We start from the raw sequence: 19,180 nt of genomic DNA on the forward strand, positions 1-19,180 counted from the left end.
TGCCACAATAAATACATTGTGAACAGCGCATAAAAATGTTTTAAATTGCATTTTACCACTAAAACGGCGGTTAATCATAATATCCGGATATCGCGAGATTGCATGGACTGTCACTGATAGCAACCCTCCGTACTTAAACACAGATACTCTTTTTTAAAGAAAAATCTATTATCTTTGAATATCGGAACAGATTCATTAACCATTGGTACGCATGGAAAAATAATCATTTACCCCAGGAAAAGTCGTTTTATGTCACCAAATGAAAAGTCATCAACCTTTTTAAGTTGTCTGCGTGTTTATTCTACTCCTTGCGAATATTTGCCATTATCAACACCTGGTCATACTCGTTAGGGTTATATAAGAGCGTCGCTTGTCACACGGACAGCAGCATTAGTCAAGGAGTATGACGAGTGTTGTCGTCCTTTCTAAGATCTCCCGTTGAATAACGCATTGCTCAGTCTTCCAAGGTCTATCCAAAACACACTGGACTTCACAATACGATTTTGTCTGATGAGTTGCGTCATGACGCAAATTTTCACTGAATTTGTAGAAGTAAGGCTGTGCTCAGATTAAAAGTTATCGATCCAGCAGGTTCGATCTACACAGCCTTAATTAATCTGCTTTTTTTTAAAGTTGCTGTTGTTGCGGTTTCCACACACACACACATACACACAGACACACACACACACACATACGCGACTTATATGGGACTTACACGTGATGTGTTTTGACATTTTACGATTTGAATAAAGACCAAAAGACTATCATTTTAATTACTTGAGACATACAGTAAACAACCAATGTAGACCAAAATAAGTGTTGTTGGTAATAAACAATATGGCGATTAAATTTTTCGTCCTTCAAGGAACTTCGTGATAAGCGTTAAATTTTGAACACATTTTGAATACGAAACTGTTGCAATTTGCATTATATTTTCCAACATAAAGATTACTGCAAACCAATGTCATTTGGTGGCTTCTATTTTCTAACTGCAAATTCATTTTCTCTCTTTTGCTATTGATTTCGTGCGTGTTTAAATGGCTCACGTATTTCATAAAAATAACAAAGCATGCCAAACAAATCTCGTGTAATTTTATCCCAAAAATAACTTCAATATACATAACAGTTGTGACTTGCGGATGTGACTTACGGTGCGTATTAAATTTATTAATGTAAACCGTTGCTTCGGCCGTTGTGATCAACGATAATAATAATGTGACTAACAATAACAATAACTAAAATATACATTATATATCAACCTGACTCGCTGATGTGGCATGAGTGCGCCCTTTTCGGAGAAATGCTACCAAAGATGTCGTGACAATCATACGAAAGAGCTCAAATTTGAAACTCGTGCAGTTGGTATACTGATCGCAGAGCTACATCAATATGTCTGACATGTCTTACATATTACTTTACTAGTATTACTGGTACAAGTTTTTAATGTTAATTGAGTCATTTCAATTTTAGAATTTTCAAGTAGGCCGCCTTGAATTTTGCATTCATGATCCCATAAATCAACGGATTAATCGCGGAACTTAAAGAGATCAACACTATAGCTAAATTAAAGAGGATATTTGGAATAACACTGTCAATATCGAAGTGATTCTCTGTGGCTATTATAATAGGATATGGCAGGTACAAAGTCGTGAACCAGATAAGCGTGATGGCCGTCATTTTGGCGACTTTCAGTTCCATCTTACTAGTCGGGCCTTGGTTGATCCATTTGCTGCGGATTCGTGCCGTCAATTTCGGGTTGGGAACATTGCCCTGTGCGCTTTTCCTCGATGTGGTGTTGTCCTCACCCCAAGCTACGGCCGGGGAGGGACGCTTCATTTCACCTTGGATCCGTTGGTCAGCGGCGCCAATCTGAGACGAACCTTGGCCGTGATTCCCCTTGCTATCTCCTGGCTGTGACAGTCCTACTTGTGAAGAGAGGGTTTCCCCGTTGATTTTGTTGGACGTGTTATCCTTCCTGTCCAGAGACTCTGTTTCATATTCATGCGTTTTAGACGATGTTCCTGCAATGGCCGCATCTGGAGCCGCCGGGTGCAATGTCGCAGGCACGTTTGGCAATTCGTTGGATTCCATCTGGGGACGGTTTCTGCCTATGCCGGTACCATTACTCCCTGCGTTACCGTACGGTCTGAGTTTATTTTTCTGTTTTCGAACATGTCGGAAAATTCCGAAGTAACAGCCATACGCCGTCACTAGGCAAATGGGAATGTGAGGAGACACCACATACCGAGTGAACTGCTCCATAGAAATATTGGCCCTGCACTCCACGCCTGGCGACCAGCTGTTCCAGCCGAGAAAAGGGGGGCAGAACATTAGCATGACGTACAGCCACAGAGAAGCGATCCCGAGCCCCACCTTTCTGGTTGACATCAGCTTCAGGTAGCTCTGACTCCAGCATATTTTTATGCATCTCTCAACAGCGATCAAAAGTTGGTGAAGAAATGAAATGGAGTTCAAGGCCCCAAACGCTGTTATTTTGCCCAGGCAAAAATATTTATTAAAAGACAGGTGGTGTAAAGAGTCCACGCTAGTGACCAGGTAGGCTGAGACGATGTGATAAGGCATCCCCACCAGCCCGGTCAACAGGTCCACGGCTGCTAGGCTCACAATAATGGTGTTTGTGTTGGTTCGCAGCCCTTTGAAGCGATAAAAAGCAAGAATCGTTAAGACATTGGCTAGAATGGCGATGATGGCTATGGCACCCTCAATAACTATGTAAGGAATGCATTCTCCGCCTTGGCACGATCTTTTCGCTGCTGATGTTGCGTTGGTAAAAAGATCTGTTGAGGTATTACGCTGTGTGTCTTGCATCTTGTCATTCACACTTACAAAGTCCTCACTAACACGACTTTAACTTCCACAGTTTGACTTACTACGAGGGAGTGATGTATATTGAAATCGATCAGGTTTCCCTATTATGCGCCCAGCCTACGTATATTCTTTAAGAAACTTGTCTGTTCAAAACACACGGAAACATTGTCCAGCCTCACACATAATTATAAAGCGTCAAAACCGAAAGGATCTTCCTGACGTGTATTTGAATAAGCTATAATTGCTCCATCTACACTCGTGCGCGTTCGTAAAACGTAGGCTACCCACAAAACTCTGCCAGCACTCCCATTTCTATTAATTTTAGTACCAGTAACACGTATAGATTCTTCAAAATCTGCCTTTTTCATAATTTGACGGTTAATATACAATATGTTGATAATTAAAAATAGAGCAGAAAAGAAGTGCACACCAATGCCTTGTCTTTTTGAGTGCCCCTCCAAAGATAATTATCCTTATACTTGTTACTAGAGGCTGTTGCTATATGTATATATATATATATATGCACGCAACAGCCACAAGTGCCGACTTCTTAGAAAAAATCATCAGACTATTTCCTTGGAGAAATTACCCAGTATGTACAAATGGTAAAATGTGTTCAACGGATAGCTCCTAATTATGAAAACTCAATCGTGTTTTCAAATCGAACCCAACTCGCAGCAAACGTCATTTTCAAGATATGACGTAATTTCAAATGTAAATGATGCAGAGAATCCAGTGTCTCAGATCCCCTCACGTGTTTACCATTAGACTAGCACATGGACACGTGGCGTTTATGACGACAGTAAAGTATTTATGAAAACAAAATTAGACATTAGACGTCTCCGATATTAGGGTTCGTACGAGGTACTGGCAATGTAATTTTATTGTATTTGGTCCAATTTTATCCCATGGGGTTGTTTAAAAATACTTCCAGTTCTAAGAAATCAGGATAGCTTAAGGGGTGTTGCGGCACAATTACATTTTCCTGTTGCTCATTGTGTCAGCTGCTTCATCATGTGTAAAGTACGAAGGGTCCTTCAGGGAGTCAGTCTCCAGTGTGGCATGCTTCACTGGTTCACTGTCTCCTGTGGCTTGCTTGTTAGAAGTGCTGTGTCACGCTACCTGTTACAACGCCACTCGTGAATCCTAGCTTCCGTTAACCCCTCACGCAAGGACAATAACTAGGAATACGGCACTTCGAGGTTCAAGAGTTGTAGTTTCAGCATCTACTCAAAAAAAGCCCTAATACTGACTGGTATTTTAATACTGATATTTAATATCTTACTAAACACGATAGATTAGGCCGATATTTATTGGAAAGGATTCTAGCATCATCATAAGCCTATAAACTTTGAAACTGCAATTTGTACGCCTGCACTTCGTTCACAACGCCTGTAATTATAGACTATTAGTCGTTATTGGGCACAATAGTGATCGAATTTATTTTGCCCATTTTAGCCTTTCTTTTAAATATATATTTATTACTAAAACTCATTAGGCAACCTTACCTGTTGTCTTTTCATCAAAGACAACCAATTACATACATGACATTGCTCGATTGCCTTCACACATTAATTTTAAAGATATAAACTGAAGATCGCCGAGCACGGAAATAAATACAAGATAATATAATACGGCGAAATGCATTCGCTTTATCCACAATTTCTTTCATAAGGGAAGACCTTTTATAACAAGCGTCTTGTCTCAAATTCGCTTTTTTTTTCTTAAGAGAAACAACATTATAGGTGTACGCTTTCAAGATTTCTATAAAAAGAATCTTTTACATATATACTTATACTGAAAAATAAGACAGTGTGCGCCTAATTAGATCATAAAACAAAACAAGATGTAAAAAGTGGATAACCAAGGTGAATATCCCCGATATCTCATTGGCTTATTGCGGTATATTTAGAATGAGAAAGCATTTTGCGAACGTTTCGTGATCAGAAAATTTCCTCGCTTCCGTCGTCTACCCAGTGCTTCTCTCTGATTCAGACAAGGTGTTTGTCAAGCCAGAGAGTATTAACTTGGACTCGTATAGAATGTGCCCCTGGAAATGTATCGACGGGCTTAATTACAACATGGCAATTCCATTTAATAATACGGCAACTTGAGTCTTTCACTTAAACGAAAAAAATCCCTTTTTTTATTAAAAGCCGGTGGCCAATTACATTCTAGCAGCGCTTTCCGTGATCAAATAACACTCTTATCTCCACTTACTGAATAGAACATTTTCACCGGAATAGTTATCACATCACAATAAGGGCTTGATAACGTGAGAATGAAAAGTCAAGGCGATAATTGCTGCTGTATTGTGAAATTACTACATGAGCTCTGAGAACAACATGGAAAAGATCGGTATAGTAAGAAAATGTTATCACTTATAAAAGCACAATCATGAACTAAGTAGCAAACTGACAAAAGTACAGACACCAAATACCAAAGAAAAAAATTAAAAAATAATCTCATTGTGCCCACTTTAGAAAGGGACCGTCGAGAAAGATTGAAGTACGATTCATCAAAGGTGACAAATACGTATACCAAAACAGCAAAGAAACCAAAATATATTTAGACAATCAAAAATCTTAATAAAAATCCTATCTAGTCAACTTTCTAGAGGAACCAGCTTTTAAATGTCTTTACTAATTTAATGAACGATTCTTTCTTTCTTTAACAAAGCCGCTGGGCAAATTTGAAGTTAAAAAATGGTTTGGTACTGTGTTGAGCATCAAAAAAAAAAAAAAAAAAAAAAAAAAAAAAAAAAAAAAAATAGGTAGCTGATCAAGCCAATTTTCAAAAGGAAGCTGTAAGACAAAATACACGCGAAAAAATCAATAAATTCACAAGGAATTTTTTTAATCAAACAAAGCTACCCAGTAAATTTAAAGCAAAACGAGAATACAGTGGGAGATGGGCTGTAATAGTACACTGAATATACCCACCCCTTTTCCCACTTGCCCATTTCAAGTTTTCAAAATTTTGGGGTCACTTTTTATTCTAATATACCGAGAAAATGGACTTTCAGAAGACTTCTTTAGACTAAGAATGTTTTCAAATTGTCACATAATAACTGTGGTTGGCAAATTGTCACATAATGACTGTGGTTAGCAAATGTTAAGGGAACCTTAATCGTCACTTGTCACCAGCAGGTGTAAAGATTTGTTGTCATAGCAATGACATTTTGGTCTGTCGGTTTAGACAGGTGGCTGAAGAATGAGGCAAAAACTGTACATTACATTCTTAGTTTTCTACCATTCTTGGCAGTCCTTGCTAAGTATGATTTTGATCTTCAGTCCTTTGTTAAGGAACTATTGTTCAGAATATGGAGAAATCAATGTACACGAACTACTGGTAACAGCAAACTTCTTTATTTATGAAAATATGTTAACTTTTCAACAAAATCATATAAAGACTGACATAACAAAAATATCAGAATGCAGTACACATTTCTGCTTATGTACTAATTAATGTACGTAACAGTACACAAATATAAACAAACATAAATACTTAGATAAATATCAGATACTTCATGCTCAGCAATAAATGTGAAGTCATCTGTTTATAAGAATAAAAATAAATTAAACTTAAGTTTTACCTGTATTTAATTGTTAAGAAATAAGAAGTTATCTACTCCCAAGTATTTTATGCACACAATTTAAGAAAAAAAGATGGACAACTAGGAACAAAGACCTGGCAAACATGCTACTCCTCCCTTTCACTCCTCAGATTACATATAACAGCTTCTGCTTCTGTCTCATCACTTCTTACCACTGAAAAACTGAAATCAGAATGAGAAAAAAATTAGCATCAATGATAATTAACTATGCTATTTCATATCACGATATATCTCACAGACACTCTGTGGAGACAGAATAGAAGAAAACCTCTATGAGATGCCTGCAAAAAATAACGAAAATCAAAAGAAAATAGATTTCCAGTCCTTGTACCTACTGGGTCTTCAAAAGGCACATGGTCTATTAAAAATAATAAAAATAAAAATAAAGACAGGAAAGTATAGAGAAAGTCTTAATATGACTGGAAGGTGGTGATGCTATCTATACTACTAGAAATTCAACACAGCTTACTAAGATTTTCTTTTATTACTTAAATGTAAAACTGCATGTACTACATTACATTTTTTTTTTGCAAGTAATATTTTTCTTTTGTGAATGAATGAATGAGGGGAAGGTGTCTCTTTTTATCATTGAGTAACAAATGCCTTGTATATGTTTATATGAAATTGAAAAAATTAACTGTACACTGCATCTGTTTTACAATTTTATCTTTTTGCCTTATCTCAGTAATGCTGCAAACATGACAGGGCAAACAACAAAGCAATCTTTTTACAACAATAATCTGAGTATCTGATTCCACAAATGCATACAGTTACCTTTCTAATGGCTGCGTAGGCACTGCCAAATTTGTCCATCTTCTGTAAATCCTTTGCTATCCAGTCTGGCAGCTGACTGGACACAGATGGCCGCTGGTACCTCTGGTCAAGTAACAAGATTGTGGCATAGTCAGCAAGGTGGCGAATTGCACGACCTAGAAAGTAAATAATAAGTGGGTGAAGCTGGGAAAGTTAATTGACATATATGGAATATAAATAATTATTGAACTATACAGACTATGACCCCATTCCCATAGACACCATCGGTCTATGTAAATCAACCCAACTCTGCAGGGACTCTGGCTGAGTGCAATCAGCTTAACCGAATAACACGCCTCCTCGAGTTTGCATGTACTCGTATAATCACCAGCTTTTCTGTATTCTATATTTAATGCCGGAGAAGGCCTTTTAATCTGTTAAACTGATTGCATTCAGCAAAAGTCCCACCCACACTAATTCTATATGCATGGGGCAAATGATTACTAATTCTAAAAGCCATGAATGACACACACAGTTCAATCTCTACTTCTTTTATTTTTCTGGAGAAATTCTGGTGCACATGATGTTATTTGGTTTGCATACAAAGATAAATATGTCATCTACCTATGGACTGGTTAACTGCCTTCATACAGAGATTCTCATAGTGTTGCTGGCCTGCAGACTTCCCATCAAGTCCTTTTGGCTTTATAAAGAAAGCAAAGACTGGTACAGGCTTACATGATACACTACATACAGATATGAAGAGTCTTCATAAGATTAAATATGAAAATTTTGGTAATCTGAACTATTTCATTCACACTTTAGACTTACATTTGACATGTGTGTGTGTGTGTGTGTGTGTGTGTGTGTGAGAGAGAGAGAGAGAGAGAGAGAGAGAGAGAGAGAGAGAGATCTTACCACATTTGCATTGAGATAGTCCATTTTCTCCTTGAGTTCTGGTGACCTTATGTTTGGATATGGTAGACCCACCATTACAATACACCTGACATGCAACAAATACAACATGAAAACACTGAAAGCATTTCACTTATCAAATACATTAAAAACTTGAAAATTAAGTGGGTCTTGATAATTTTGGCCAAAGACGATTCTTCACTGACACTTTTTTTCACTTAAAAAATTTCATCAAAATTGATAATGGGAATCTCGATAATTTTGAAATGTTTTAAGACCTAATATGGCTGTGTTGGATTCAAGCATTTAAAAAAATTACTAGTAATTAAGTTTTTAGTGCTGAAACTTTCAGGTTTTTACCATATAATTGTTCAATTTTACAAACTTAATAGAACCATTGTGGTTATTGGCACATTTATAATCAAACTGTATTATAAGACTCAATCGGTCAGAAATGTCACCCTCAGAGGCAACCAGTCACCAAGATGAGGGGCAATAATGCTAAAAATAAAAATAAAAATAATAATAATAACAATGAGCTTTACCTGCCCAGCTGATCAGAGAAATTAATGCCCTCACTCATCTTGCCTCCTACAACACAGAACAGCACAGCTCCTGAGACAGCTGTGGAATTATAGATACAGTTGGCATACTCTGTTAGAGTGGAGTCCACCTGGTTGGCTTTCTTTGGCTCACGGAATATCTGAAAATATTATCTTTGTTGCATTATAAAATATCAGAAAGAGGTAAATAAATCTCATAAAACTGTAATAAAAACAATGTTATTAATATTATATGATAAGAATTAATGGAATCAGACAATTTGTTAATTATTTTTTAATGTGGTTTGTGGTTCTGACACAGTTCATTTATTTTTGGTCTAATTACTGTGTAAGTAAGAATACTTAAAGGATAGTCAACTACCTTCTTTTTAGCTGCAATCCTGGCTAGACACCCTGACTTCTCCCAGTAAGTATACACAAGTTTCTCATAGTCGTAAGAAGGGAAGAAACAAACCACACCCCCGGGAACTAGGGTGCATACATTGCAGAGCACCCTGCCTAGCTCATCAAGCTGTAAACAAAAAATAATAGTTAACTTTTCATAAAAAATAGATTGGGTTCCCACACATAGATTGATCTAACAGGATCAATTCATCTCCACCAGGTTTCTTGCTGAATTGCTTTCAGCTTAAGCAGCTTAGATATCTACTACAACTCCTAAACGATAATTAATTACTCCCTAATAGCTTCAGTGGGCGACAGACATCTAAGCCCCTTAAGTTGATTGCAATTTAGCGAGAATCCACTCGAAGATAGATCGATACACAGTTAGTGTGATAGGGCTTGGGAATGGTCCCATAGGTTACCCTCTGTGCACATTAACTCTGAAGCGACCAGGTAACTTTTGGCCATATGGCCATTAAATCTGCACAAGTGCAGATGACTTTGTACCTGCTCTACAGGAGCTCAGTGGGAGCTGGGGTTTGTGCTGATGTGATTAATGCTTGTTACACAACCTCTCTTATCTTGTCTGTCTGCTGAAACTAATCATGTGGTTTGAAGGAATACCCTGAAGTAACAAACTATTCATAAGGGGCTTTTTTTCTTGTCGCAGAAGAGCAATTAACTGTCTTATTTGCTGTCAGGGATACTTGTTAAGTGGCAGTGCCCGAGTTGTCATGCAACAATTACCAGCCATGTAATCATCCTCGAAATTTCATTACAGTACAGAGAATAACCATGAATTTAACCAGAGACATATCTGTGAATATCTAGTGAAAAATCAACTGTGGCCCTGGTAGAGGGTAAAAATAGATCAGGCTGGAATAAATGCACAGTGGTTAAAGGTGACTTGGGAAAAAATAGGTTGGAGACAGACATGCCAGCAACTAACAGTGTCTCTTTTATCCAAGTTTTGGCACCTTTATATGCAGCAAACTGGTTCTGCTTACAGAGGATACAGCGACACTCGGGGTACATTAAGATAAAAGGGGAGGATACCTATTGATGCAACCTGGTGGCAGATTAAGCAATGGGTTTATAGTGAATGAGTGATATACAACTTTCCTTGCTTAACTATTACATTTCATTTGAGCTGATGAAGATAAATGCATGTCACAGTGCCCAGCTAATCAACCAATTCACCTGCACGCACAAAGCATGTATCAGTTGTACATGTGACAGCTGTATCAGTATATAGCACATTGTAATACTCTATGAAGAGCTTAGGTGAGATTCCAACACAATTCGGTTCTACTGAGTCACACCTAACGCAACCACTCAGGCATACATCAGATTATGTACTGTTGGGGAAGATGTTGGAAATGTCCATAAAATTAACACTAGGAACAAGATGCGTTGAAATAAATTGAAAATAGTTGTAAAAGGAAATTGAAAAGGATACTAAGAGAAATTTGAAGTATGATTTCATTAACATTAATAAAGCAAGAGGAATGCTGCCCTTGTGTCTTTACTAACTATTGTAAATTACAGGAGATTTATCACAATTATTTTGTTCTCAACTGTCACAGAAATGGTGTAAAATTGCCAACCTCGCCAGGGTAGAAATATCAAAGTATCAGTCATGTTACTAGAAAAACATCCATTATCTTGATTTCAAGCATTTAAATTGTCACACTCTTACCAGACTATTAAGTTTGATGTATTCTCAAATGCTACTAAAAGGACATTTAAGGGAAAGCTGCACACAAATCCATCATCATGATGTTTAGTGTCAGAATTACATAAATGTGATGCTAAATGCATATTATAGATATTCATCTCCATAATATTTGTTATCAGATTTTCTGAATATTGTCTCTGCAAACTGCAAATCAACATGCATCATGAAAATAAATAGTAAATGAACTGTGAAACCCAAACATTATTCCAAGATTTATGACACCAGTATTTGATATCAAAATTAGTTAAATTATAAGATTTTGGAAATCCATTGACCTGATTCCATTTTTCATAGACCTTAGTTCCCATTGATTTCAGTGAAGTATGCTCCCCCCCCCCCCCCCCCCCCCCCCCCATTCTACAATGAAAATGTTAGAAAATGATGCAACTTAAATTTACATGTTCTGCTTCTGCAAAAAGACCTACTAGTAAGTGTTGGTAATTAAATGTGTAAAAAAAAGGATGCATTTTTTTCGTGTGTTCACCTACATGCGTGTATGTGCATGCATGTGTGGGTTGGGGAGGAGTTACTCTGGATTTGCATAAAAACGATTTCCACAAAAAAAAGTTTGGACAAAAGAAAAATCTCACACACATGGTATATGCTGTGAAGCACAAATTGCTTGAACTAGAAATGTGCTTTTCATTCATACTTTAGTGCTCATACAGAAGATAAATACACATATCTTAAATGATACCGGCTGGGGTCCCTGAGAGTTTCTTCACAAATCCAAGTGAAATCAATATGAAACTGAATCATAATTATTTATAGCTGCTGCTGATCCATCACCCAGTGAGCTGCCAAATTATCTCAAAGTGGAGAAATATCCAAAAGCTAATCGACCCTGCCACCTCTCAAATACACTGCCCCATTTTTATCTCGTACTGTAAAGTAATAAAATATAAATGTAAACTAAAGTGAAATGGAAGCATGTCAGACATCATGTAGGCTTTACCTGCTCACCAGGGTTTGTTTAATTTACCTGTAGAGAAAGGAGGGGGGAAAGGTGTTTTCCACCCGGTGGACTCACCTGAGACAGTTGCACTCTTTGTTTACATCTGGCATTAAATTTAGCTTTGCACCAAAAAACCCAGTACCTAACCCAAATTCCGTACCACTAAACCAACCCAACCCAATGCATTTTGAAGTCTCCAAATGGAAGAGTCTAGTATTTCTGAGGGAAGATAGTTGTTCAGATGTATACTGATGTATTCACTTGAAATGAAAGTCTGTATGTTGGTCTAAAAGAGAGATCCAGAAACTTACAACTCATTGAATAAAGAGGACAGTTACTGAAGAAGGGGAAAAATGAAAACTGATTCATTCATACAGTCAGGCCCTCCCCTCCCCCTCCCCCCAGGGGTGTGTGCTCTCCCCACAGTTAGTTTTGTTTACTCACTGATTTTCACCTGGTAAAAAATGGCAGTGCATGTTTCTTCTGAATCAATCAGTTGAAAAAACCAATGGCTTGACTGATCCTTTTTTTGGGCAAACATTTCATCAGTCATTGAACTGCCCTAGATTTTACACAATACATCATCAGGGCCCATAATAAATTAAGATATAGCCCTGCTACTTGGAATTGAGTGAAATTTTCATTTTTCTGATATCCATGTCAGCAGCGCACAGCCATAGTATAAGACTGCAAACATGGGCAAGAGTGAGTCGCCATAAATCTTAATATGGAGGTTAATCTGGGTTGTTCAACAAAGCAGGATTTGGAGGAAATTCTGTCCAATTAGAGGGTAAGCAAGGACATTCAAGGTCAACAAAAATAAACTGTGTTTAGTCACACATTACATTTAGAATGATGGTTTAATGAATATCACCATTGCAGGGGCAGAAAGTTCACTTATGTCATCCATTATCTTTGTTTTACTGTTAAAATGATGAAAGCAAAGAGATTCAAAGGCATAACCCCAGTACATTTGAAAATGAGTAAATAATGACATAAATATATCTGATTCAATATTTAAGAATACTTTACTGCAGTGTAGCTGCTTGCTGTAATCTTGTATATAATAAATAGTGTCGGGCAACATGTCTCCTTTTATTTATTTATTTATTTATTTATTTATTTATTTATTTATTTATTTATTTATTTATTTATTTGGGGGGGGGGGGGATGAGGTCAGAACCTGTTACCAGACAACAGCAGCTGGTCATCAACGCTGGACATTAGGTCTGTACCAATTGGAGGACATCAGAATTATTGACACAGAATGAAAACTAAACAAATTCTAATCTACCTGTAATTTTTTTCTGCACAGCTTAGTTCATCTACCACATGTCAATTCTTAGGTTTGTAGTACACTTACATTGTATACAATGGATAACACAGCATATTATAGCACCAGCTGGCTACAAATATTACCATCCCATGATATAGTATCTTTACTTTGCTACATAAGTATATAAGAAAAATCAAAAACTGAAGATTGGGCATTTTAAAACAAAAATTGGCACAATCCCTATTATTACCGACCCTCTCCCCTCCACCCCCAGCTCCAACTTCAAAAAATCATTACAGGTGTCATATATAGCCCTCTATGGTGTTAAAATGATGTTCATTATTGTCAGTGACAGTGCCCAGTCAGTGTATCAACATCCACATTGTAACTTCAAAGATAAGCTCTGTGTCATTTCTACCTGACCAACTTTCATAGCTTTTAACCTAAAAATAAAACATCAGGCGACTGAGTGGGCATGGCACCTGCTCACCTGATGTGTGTTAATTAATTATGGCAGATCTGAGATGCACTTGGCTGATTTAATAAATAGCAGACTGTTTATGCAGCAGGCTTTAAAACGCAACTGACCTACTTCTAGCACAATTCCACTGGGGAGGGGGGGGGGTCAGCTTTCTTTTTTTTTTTTTTTAAATGAAAACCAACTCCTATCATTCACATGCTGTGTAATTGTGAGGATGATATTAATAGTAATAGTAAGATGCATTTTGTGATAAATAAGCAATTCACTGCAGCTTACTCTTTTGGGACAACCATTACAGGAATGAAAAGAGGAAATTAAACCTTGCTTATCTCACCCAGGAGTGGAATAGTCCATGCTTTCAGGTGATGACCTAACTAAAATACTTTCACCTGGGATATGGTGTTATTACAGTGTCTACACGCCAACAAAGATGCCAAATGTGGGTTAATTTGCTACATAACAGGCAAATTAGCTTGAAGCCAATCCAACTTTAAATAAGATATATGCTGGTGGCTAAAACACTTTCTGGATAGAAGAAGAATATAAATAGTCTGCGGTCTTTTACAAGTGAAAAAAATATGAGAGGCTTCAATTAACACTGCTAGCTGGGTGCTTATGAATATTTCAAACTTACACAGAAATACCAGACAGATAGCATTTAACCTACATAAAAAAAGAGGTCAATATCTCTCCATTGGGAAGCATTCATTCTTTAAAGTCACCTTCCTAGTGCACTGTCTTATAGATCTATCATACTGAATCACACTGTACTAGAAGCAGACATCTACATAATAATTGCTGCTTCATGCATGTAAAATATGCTGTATAACAGCTTACAATAGGTTGATTTGGCCTTGGAAATTAATATTTCAACTTTTCGTTATATTTCATTAGATTTTAAAATTGTGCAAAAAAGCTACACTGAGGATTTACCCAGCCTAAGAAAGGGCCATATATTTTCCAGGTGGGGGACCTCCGTACCTGTACAGGTACACTGATTTGAAGGTCCCCCCAGAGATCCCCCCCCCCCCCCCCCGCCACTTTCCCACATCCTCTACCAAGTAGAAAAGTGAGTACCCACTGATCTTGGGGAACAGATATCCTGTTGTTGACCTTCTTTGTAGAAATTTGAAATTAGGTGACCTGGATCTGAACAGATCGATCAAATTATGACGGTTCTGTCGAACAAAGACCTACTGTGCTGCATTATGATAATTAAACCTTAATAAGTCAATCCCTTGTCGGAAAAAAATTGCAGTCTCAATATTCACCTTTCACCAACTGGAAATTTACAAATGCAATGTGTGCCAGAAGAAAACCTATGAAAACCTAAGGAAAATTGAAAAATCTAGTTTGCCTTGACATTTACCTGATACTAGGTAAATTAGCCTGTGCTGTGAAACTCGCAAAGGGCTCATTCCCATTGAAACTCATGATGACTGCAATCAGTTTAACAGATTAAGGGCGCATTCCCATAGATTTTAGATTGATCTATCCCCATGGGGAGTCTCACTAGATTATTGTCAGATAATCTGGCTTAAATGTCCGTCCCGCCTACTACAAGCTGTAAGGGGGTAATTAACTTTCGTGCCCGCTCGGCTGACAGCTATTTAGCGTGAACCCCTAGGGAGTTAGGTTGATCTAGGTGGATCGATCTAATCTCTGGGAATGGGGTCTAACACTCTTCCTCCTGGCATTGAGTAAAATACAGAAAATGTGGGGATTATAAAAACACAACCTCCTTGTCAGAGGTAATAAAAATATGATGAAAAAAAAACAAAATAATAAATAAATATTTATTATGGTGCTCTTGCATATTATGATGATGACCAAATATTTTCAAATATATCTCATTACTGATTTCTTGTGAACACCAGATATGCATCATGCATGGATCATCTTTAATTCAAAAGAATATTTATCACATTACATACGACAATAAAGATGCATTTTATGAATTTTAATATGGTGACAAGACAGTGGCTTCATTTTTTAAATCAGTGTCTTTCTATCACATCTTAAGTTATCACATAATGTGACAAATTTGCCATAACAATTATTTTCCGATTGTTTCTCTCCTAAAAAAAAAGAAGTCAGGAAGGACATGCACATGTGCACGTACACCTGACAAGTTTTCCATTCATTGGCTTGTTGTCAAGATTACAGTCTGCCAATAATTCAGCCAGTTAATCTTTTCAATGAAGGATAAGAAGTTTTTTTATAAACCTCAGCAATGACCTTACTAGGACACATTTCTAGTTTGAACCATCATGAACGTGGGTGAACTTATGAACAGGATTTGTTATGAACTTGTACCAGATATAACCTTATCACCCTTTCCACTTTAGTTAACCTGGGGAAAGTTCACGGCTCTTTACCCTATCAGTCAATAGAAACAACAAAGATAAAAACCTTTATCAAGCCTTGAAGGGAGGTCAGGTGCATCTGAATTTCATATCCATAGCACTAAAGTACCTGGGTGATTTTTGTTGGGAACAAATCTCCAACCAGGCACAAGGACCAGGCATTTTATTTTTCTCTCCGCCTCCATGATATCCAAAATGAGCATCCATTTGTTTTTGTGCCCGGCCTCCTCTCCCTCCCCCATAAAATGGAATGAAGTAGGTCACCCGGAGTGATTGGTAAAAACACTGCTCTGGAATCAGCTGATCTGATAAGGTTGCTCAGGTGTACCAGAGGGATCACAGGGACCAACACCACTGATTTCATGTTTGTTATTCATCAAGATATGCAAGTTTGTTTTCCTATAAAGATCCACATGGAGAGGAAAGGAATTGTATGAAGATTTTTTTTTATTTTATCATAGGCCGCATTCACATCGAGAAGAGCCGAGAACTAAATATGGCGGACGTACATGAAAGGAAAACCGCCTATCTTTTAATAGTCTTTCTGCCTCTCACACGCATCCCCACACATCGTTCCTGCTGGCGTACAGTCATTTAATCTCGGCTCCATTGGGACGACACTTGGGGAGGCGTGTGAGAGGCAGAGAGACCATTAAAGGATTAAGCGGTTTTCCTTTCATGTCCGTCCGCCATATTTAGTTCTCGACTTTGTAGAGCCTCGGCTATTCTCGATGTGAATGCAGCCATACTAAAATCACTCCACACACTGAATGATAACAGAAAGTCCCTTAACCATGAAGTGGTCAGAGCATTGCTTGCCTCAAATATTTATTTTCACAGTACATTTGCATGTGCTGGCAAACGTTCATGTAAAGAAGCATCTATAATTTAAATCATTAAAGAATCTATATTTGTTTTACATTATAGCCACTTCTTTCTAGTTAAAAAAAACTAGCATATATACAACAAGGCAGCAAAGCTGTCAAATGTACAGACAAAAAACAGGAAATAACTATGCACAAAATAGGCTACTGTCAATTCTGATGCAAAAGTACATTATGTTAAACTGCAAATTCAACATCAAATTTTAATTATGCTCAACAGGTAATACTAATGTAAGTAAAATGTGTAACAAGCATAAGGCTTCAGGCCCATGGCAGTTCAAGTTCACACTTTGAAAATGTATAACTTCCAGAAAAAGAAGCCAATTAGACTGCTTTTCCAACTCAGGCTGCATTTTAGTCCTGTATTTCTTTTTTGAACGTTTGGCAATCATCAGTAACATGGTTTTCCCATAATGGTCACCATGGCAGCAGCACCCAAAATTGTGTTTTCTTCTATTCTGATGCAATATTACATAATGGTTAACAGCATAATGACCGTCAATTTTTAATAATAAAATATACGTATCTTGGATTTTCAGAAAATGTGACTAGCATGGGTCTTCAAGCCCATGGAACTTCAAAGTCACACCTTGAAAATGCCAATATGTGAAAAATTAAATTTTCACAAAAAAAAACTGTTTAACTAGCAGAAAGAATTACCAAACAGACTGCATTGCCTACTGAAGCTGTATTTTAGTCCCATGTTTCTTTCCTGTAAGTTTGAGAACAGTAAGTGACATGATTTTTCTTAAATGGTCATCAAGGGAGCAGTGCTCAAAATATTTTTTTTTCCAAATTTTGATGCAATATTACATAACGTTTACCACCATAATGACCATCAATTTTTAATAATAAAATATTAGTAACATGGACATTCAGAAAACGTGACCAGCAAAAGTCTTCAGGCCAATGGTACTTCAAAGTCACACCTTGAAAATATTATGCCAAAATGTAAACAAGACAACACTGTTGTGACATGGTTTTATTCCCATTTTTAACACTTTTTAAACATAAAACAAAATAAACAGTTTATTGCAATTTTTATATGATCAACTAAGAAAATTGATGAGATGGCAAAATTATCAAAAAAAAAAAAAAAAGTGTTAAATGTCCATTTTCCTCCATTCTGAGATTCTAAACATAGTGGATGATTGAATCTGACAAACTGCAATGATATGAGTTTATTTCCATTTTTGACACTTTATTACACAATATACGATAACAAGTTTACCATCATTTTTACATAATCAACTAACAAGGTTGTAAAGATGCAGGAAATGTCAAACAAACACTTTTAAGTATCTTGCTACTTAAATAATAAGGCTATTAACATGCCTAAGAATTAAATCTGAGGAAATCTGAGGAAATGTGAAAAAACAGCTTAACTTCTAAAATAATGCCCCGATTATGCTGATTTTCGAACTCAACCTGCGTTTTAGTAAGACTGACCATTCCTGTGAGTTTAATGACAATTTGGGCTTTCTGTTTTTCTTATAATGTGTTTACAGTGTTGCATATATGCTGAAAAATGAAAAAACAGCATAACTACTAAAATAGTGGCCCGATCATGCCGATTTTCGAACTTGACCTGCGTTTTAGTAAGATTGATTACTCCTGTCAGTTTCATGACAACAGGCCTATCGGTTTTTCTTAAAATGTGTTAACAAGGTTGCATATATGCTGAAAAATGAAAAAACAGCATAACTTCTACAATAATGGCCTGATCATGCTGATTTTCGAACTTGACCTGCGTTTTATGAATATTTATCAGCTCTGTAAATATAAAGCCAAAAAGTAAAACTGTCTTCCACTTATCGTGTTAACGATGAAAGTGCACGGCGACGGCGACATCGACGGCGACAGGGACGGCGACAGGGACGGCGACGGCGACGACAGACGCAGGTGATGGCAATATGTACAGACACATCTGTGTCTGTACATAAAAATGTCCAATAAAAACCAGAATTTGGTTTCTTTTGACCTTTGACCTGAACCTCCTTTTTTTCACACCCGAATATAGGTCAGCAGAGGTGAAGTTTTCTGATTTAGTGCAGTTGCATGATGTATGGTATCTTAAGGTCAGGTCACTTCAGGAAATGCCCATTGAGACACTTGAATGTCATTTTAATTCCCCAAGGAGAAAAGCAAATGTCAAGTAAATATACCTTGGTGGCATTTTACTTTATGGAAAAAATGCTACATTTAAAATCCAATAAATAAGCTTCAAATTGTTGAATAAAAGTCTATAAGGCAGTGTTCATGTCATATTTTAATTCACCACTTTAATACAGTTATGGGACAAGAAGAGCAAGGCTCCATCTGGTAAATTTCCTTTTGAAATCTATTTCTTTTTCATTTTTTTTACATCACAGCAACTTACAGAACATTAGAGAAGTAAATTCTAACACAAAAATAAAGTT

General features: G+C 37.0%; 2 protein-coding genes across 3 annotated transcripts in view; both read right to left on the reverse strand.

The window, feature by feature from the left end:
• Positions 1-1,077: 1,077 nt before the first annotated feature.
• On the reverse strand, positions 1,078-5,581 carry LOC106178549 (D(2) dopamine receptor-like). Its single transcript, XM_087008450.1, has one exon. It carries the CDS (start codon positions 2,827-2,829, stop codon positions 1,456-1,458), a length of 1,374 nt encoding a protein of 457 aa, XP_086864576.1. The 5' UTR covers positions 2,830-5,581; the 3' UTR covers positions 1,078-1,455.
• A 600-nt stretch (positions 5,582-6,181) lies between these two features.
• The window catches only part of LOC106180665 (ATP-dependent DNA helicase DDX11-like), a 33,354-nt gene continuing 20,355 nt past the window's right edge, over positions 6,182-19,180 (reverse strand). The window contains exons 20-25 of one of the 2 annotated variants that reach the window (XM_087008449.1): positions 9,038-9,187; positions 8,659-8,816; positions 8,117-8,201; positions 7,823-7,901; positions 7,220-7,374; positions 6,182-6,607 (exon numbers count right to left, since the gene is read on the reverse strand). In XM_087008449.1, the coding sequence (XP_086864575.1) occupies positions 6,587-6,607; positions 7,220-7,374; positions 7,823-7,901; positions 8,117-8,201; positions 8,659-8,816; positions 9,038-9,187 (648 nt within the window). In that variant the 3' untranslated portion in view covers positions 6,182-6,586. The remainder of the gene's footprint in view (positions 6,608-7,219; positions 7,375-7,822; positions 7,902-8,116; positions 8,202-8,658; positions 8,817-9,037; positions 9,188-19,180) is intronic. The other variant, XR_015333426.1, reaches the window with a different exon arrangement.

This window comes from Lingula anatina, chromosome 3 (genome assembly GCF_051362555.1).
Source record: "Lingula anatina isolate TDL-2025a chromosome 3, LinAna3.0, whole genome shotgun sequence".
NCBI lineage: Eukaryota > Metazoa > Brachiopoda > Lingulata > Lingulida > Lingulidae > Lingula > Lingula anatina.

Bases quoted from the DNA above. Each gene is read 5' to 3' on its own strand.
- LOC106178549 (XM_087008450.1), bottom strand. From the start codon at position 2,829: ATGCAAGACACACAGCGTAATACCTCAACAGATCTTTTTACCAACGCA.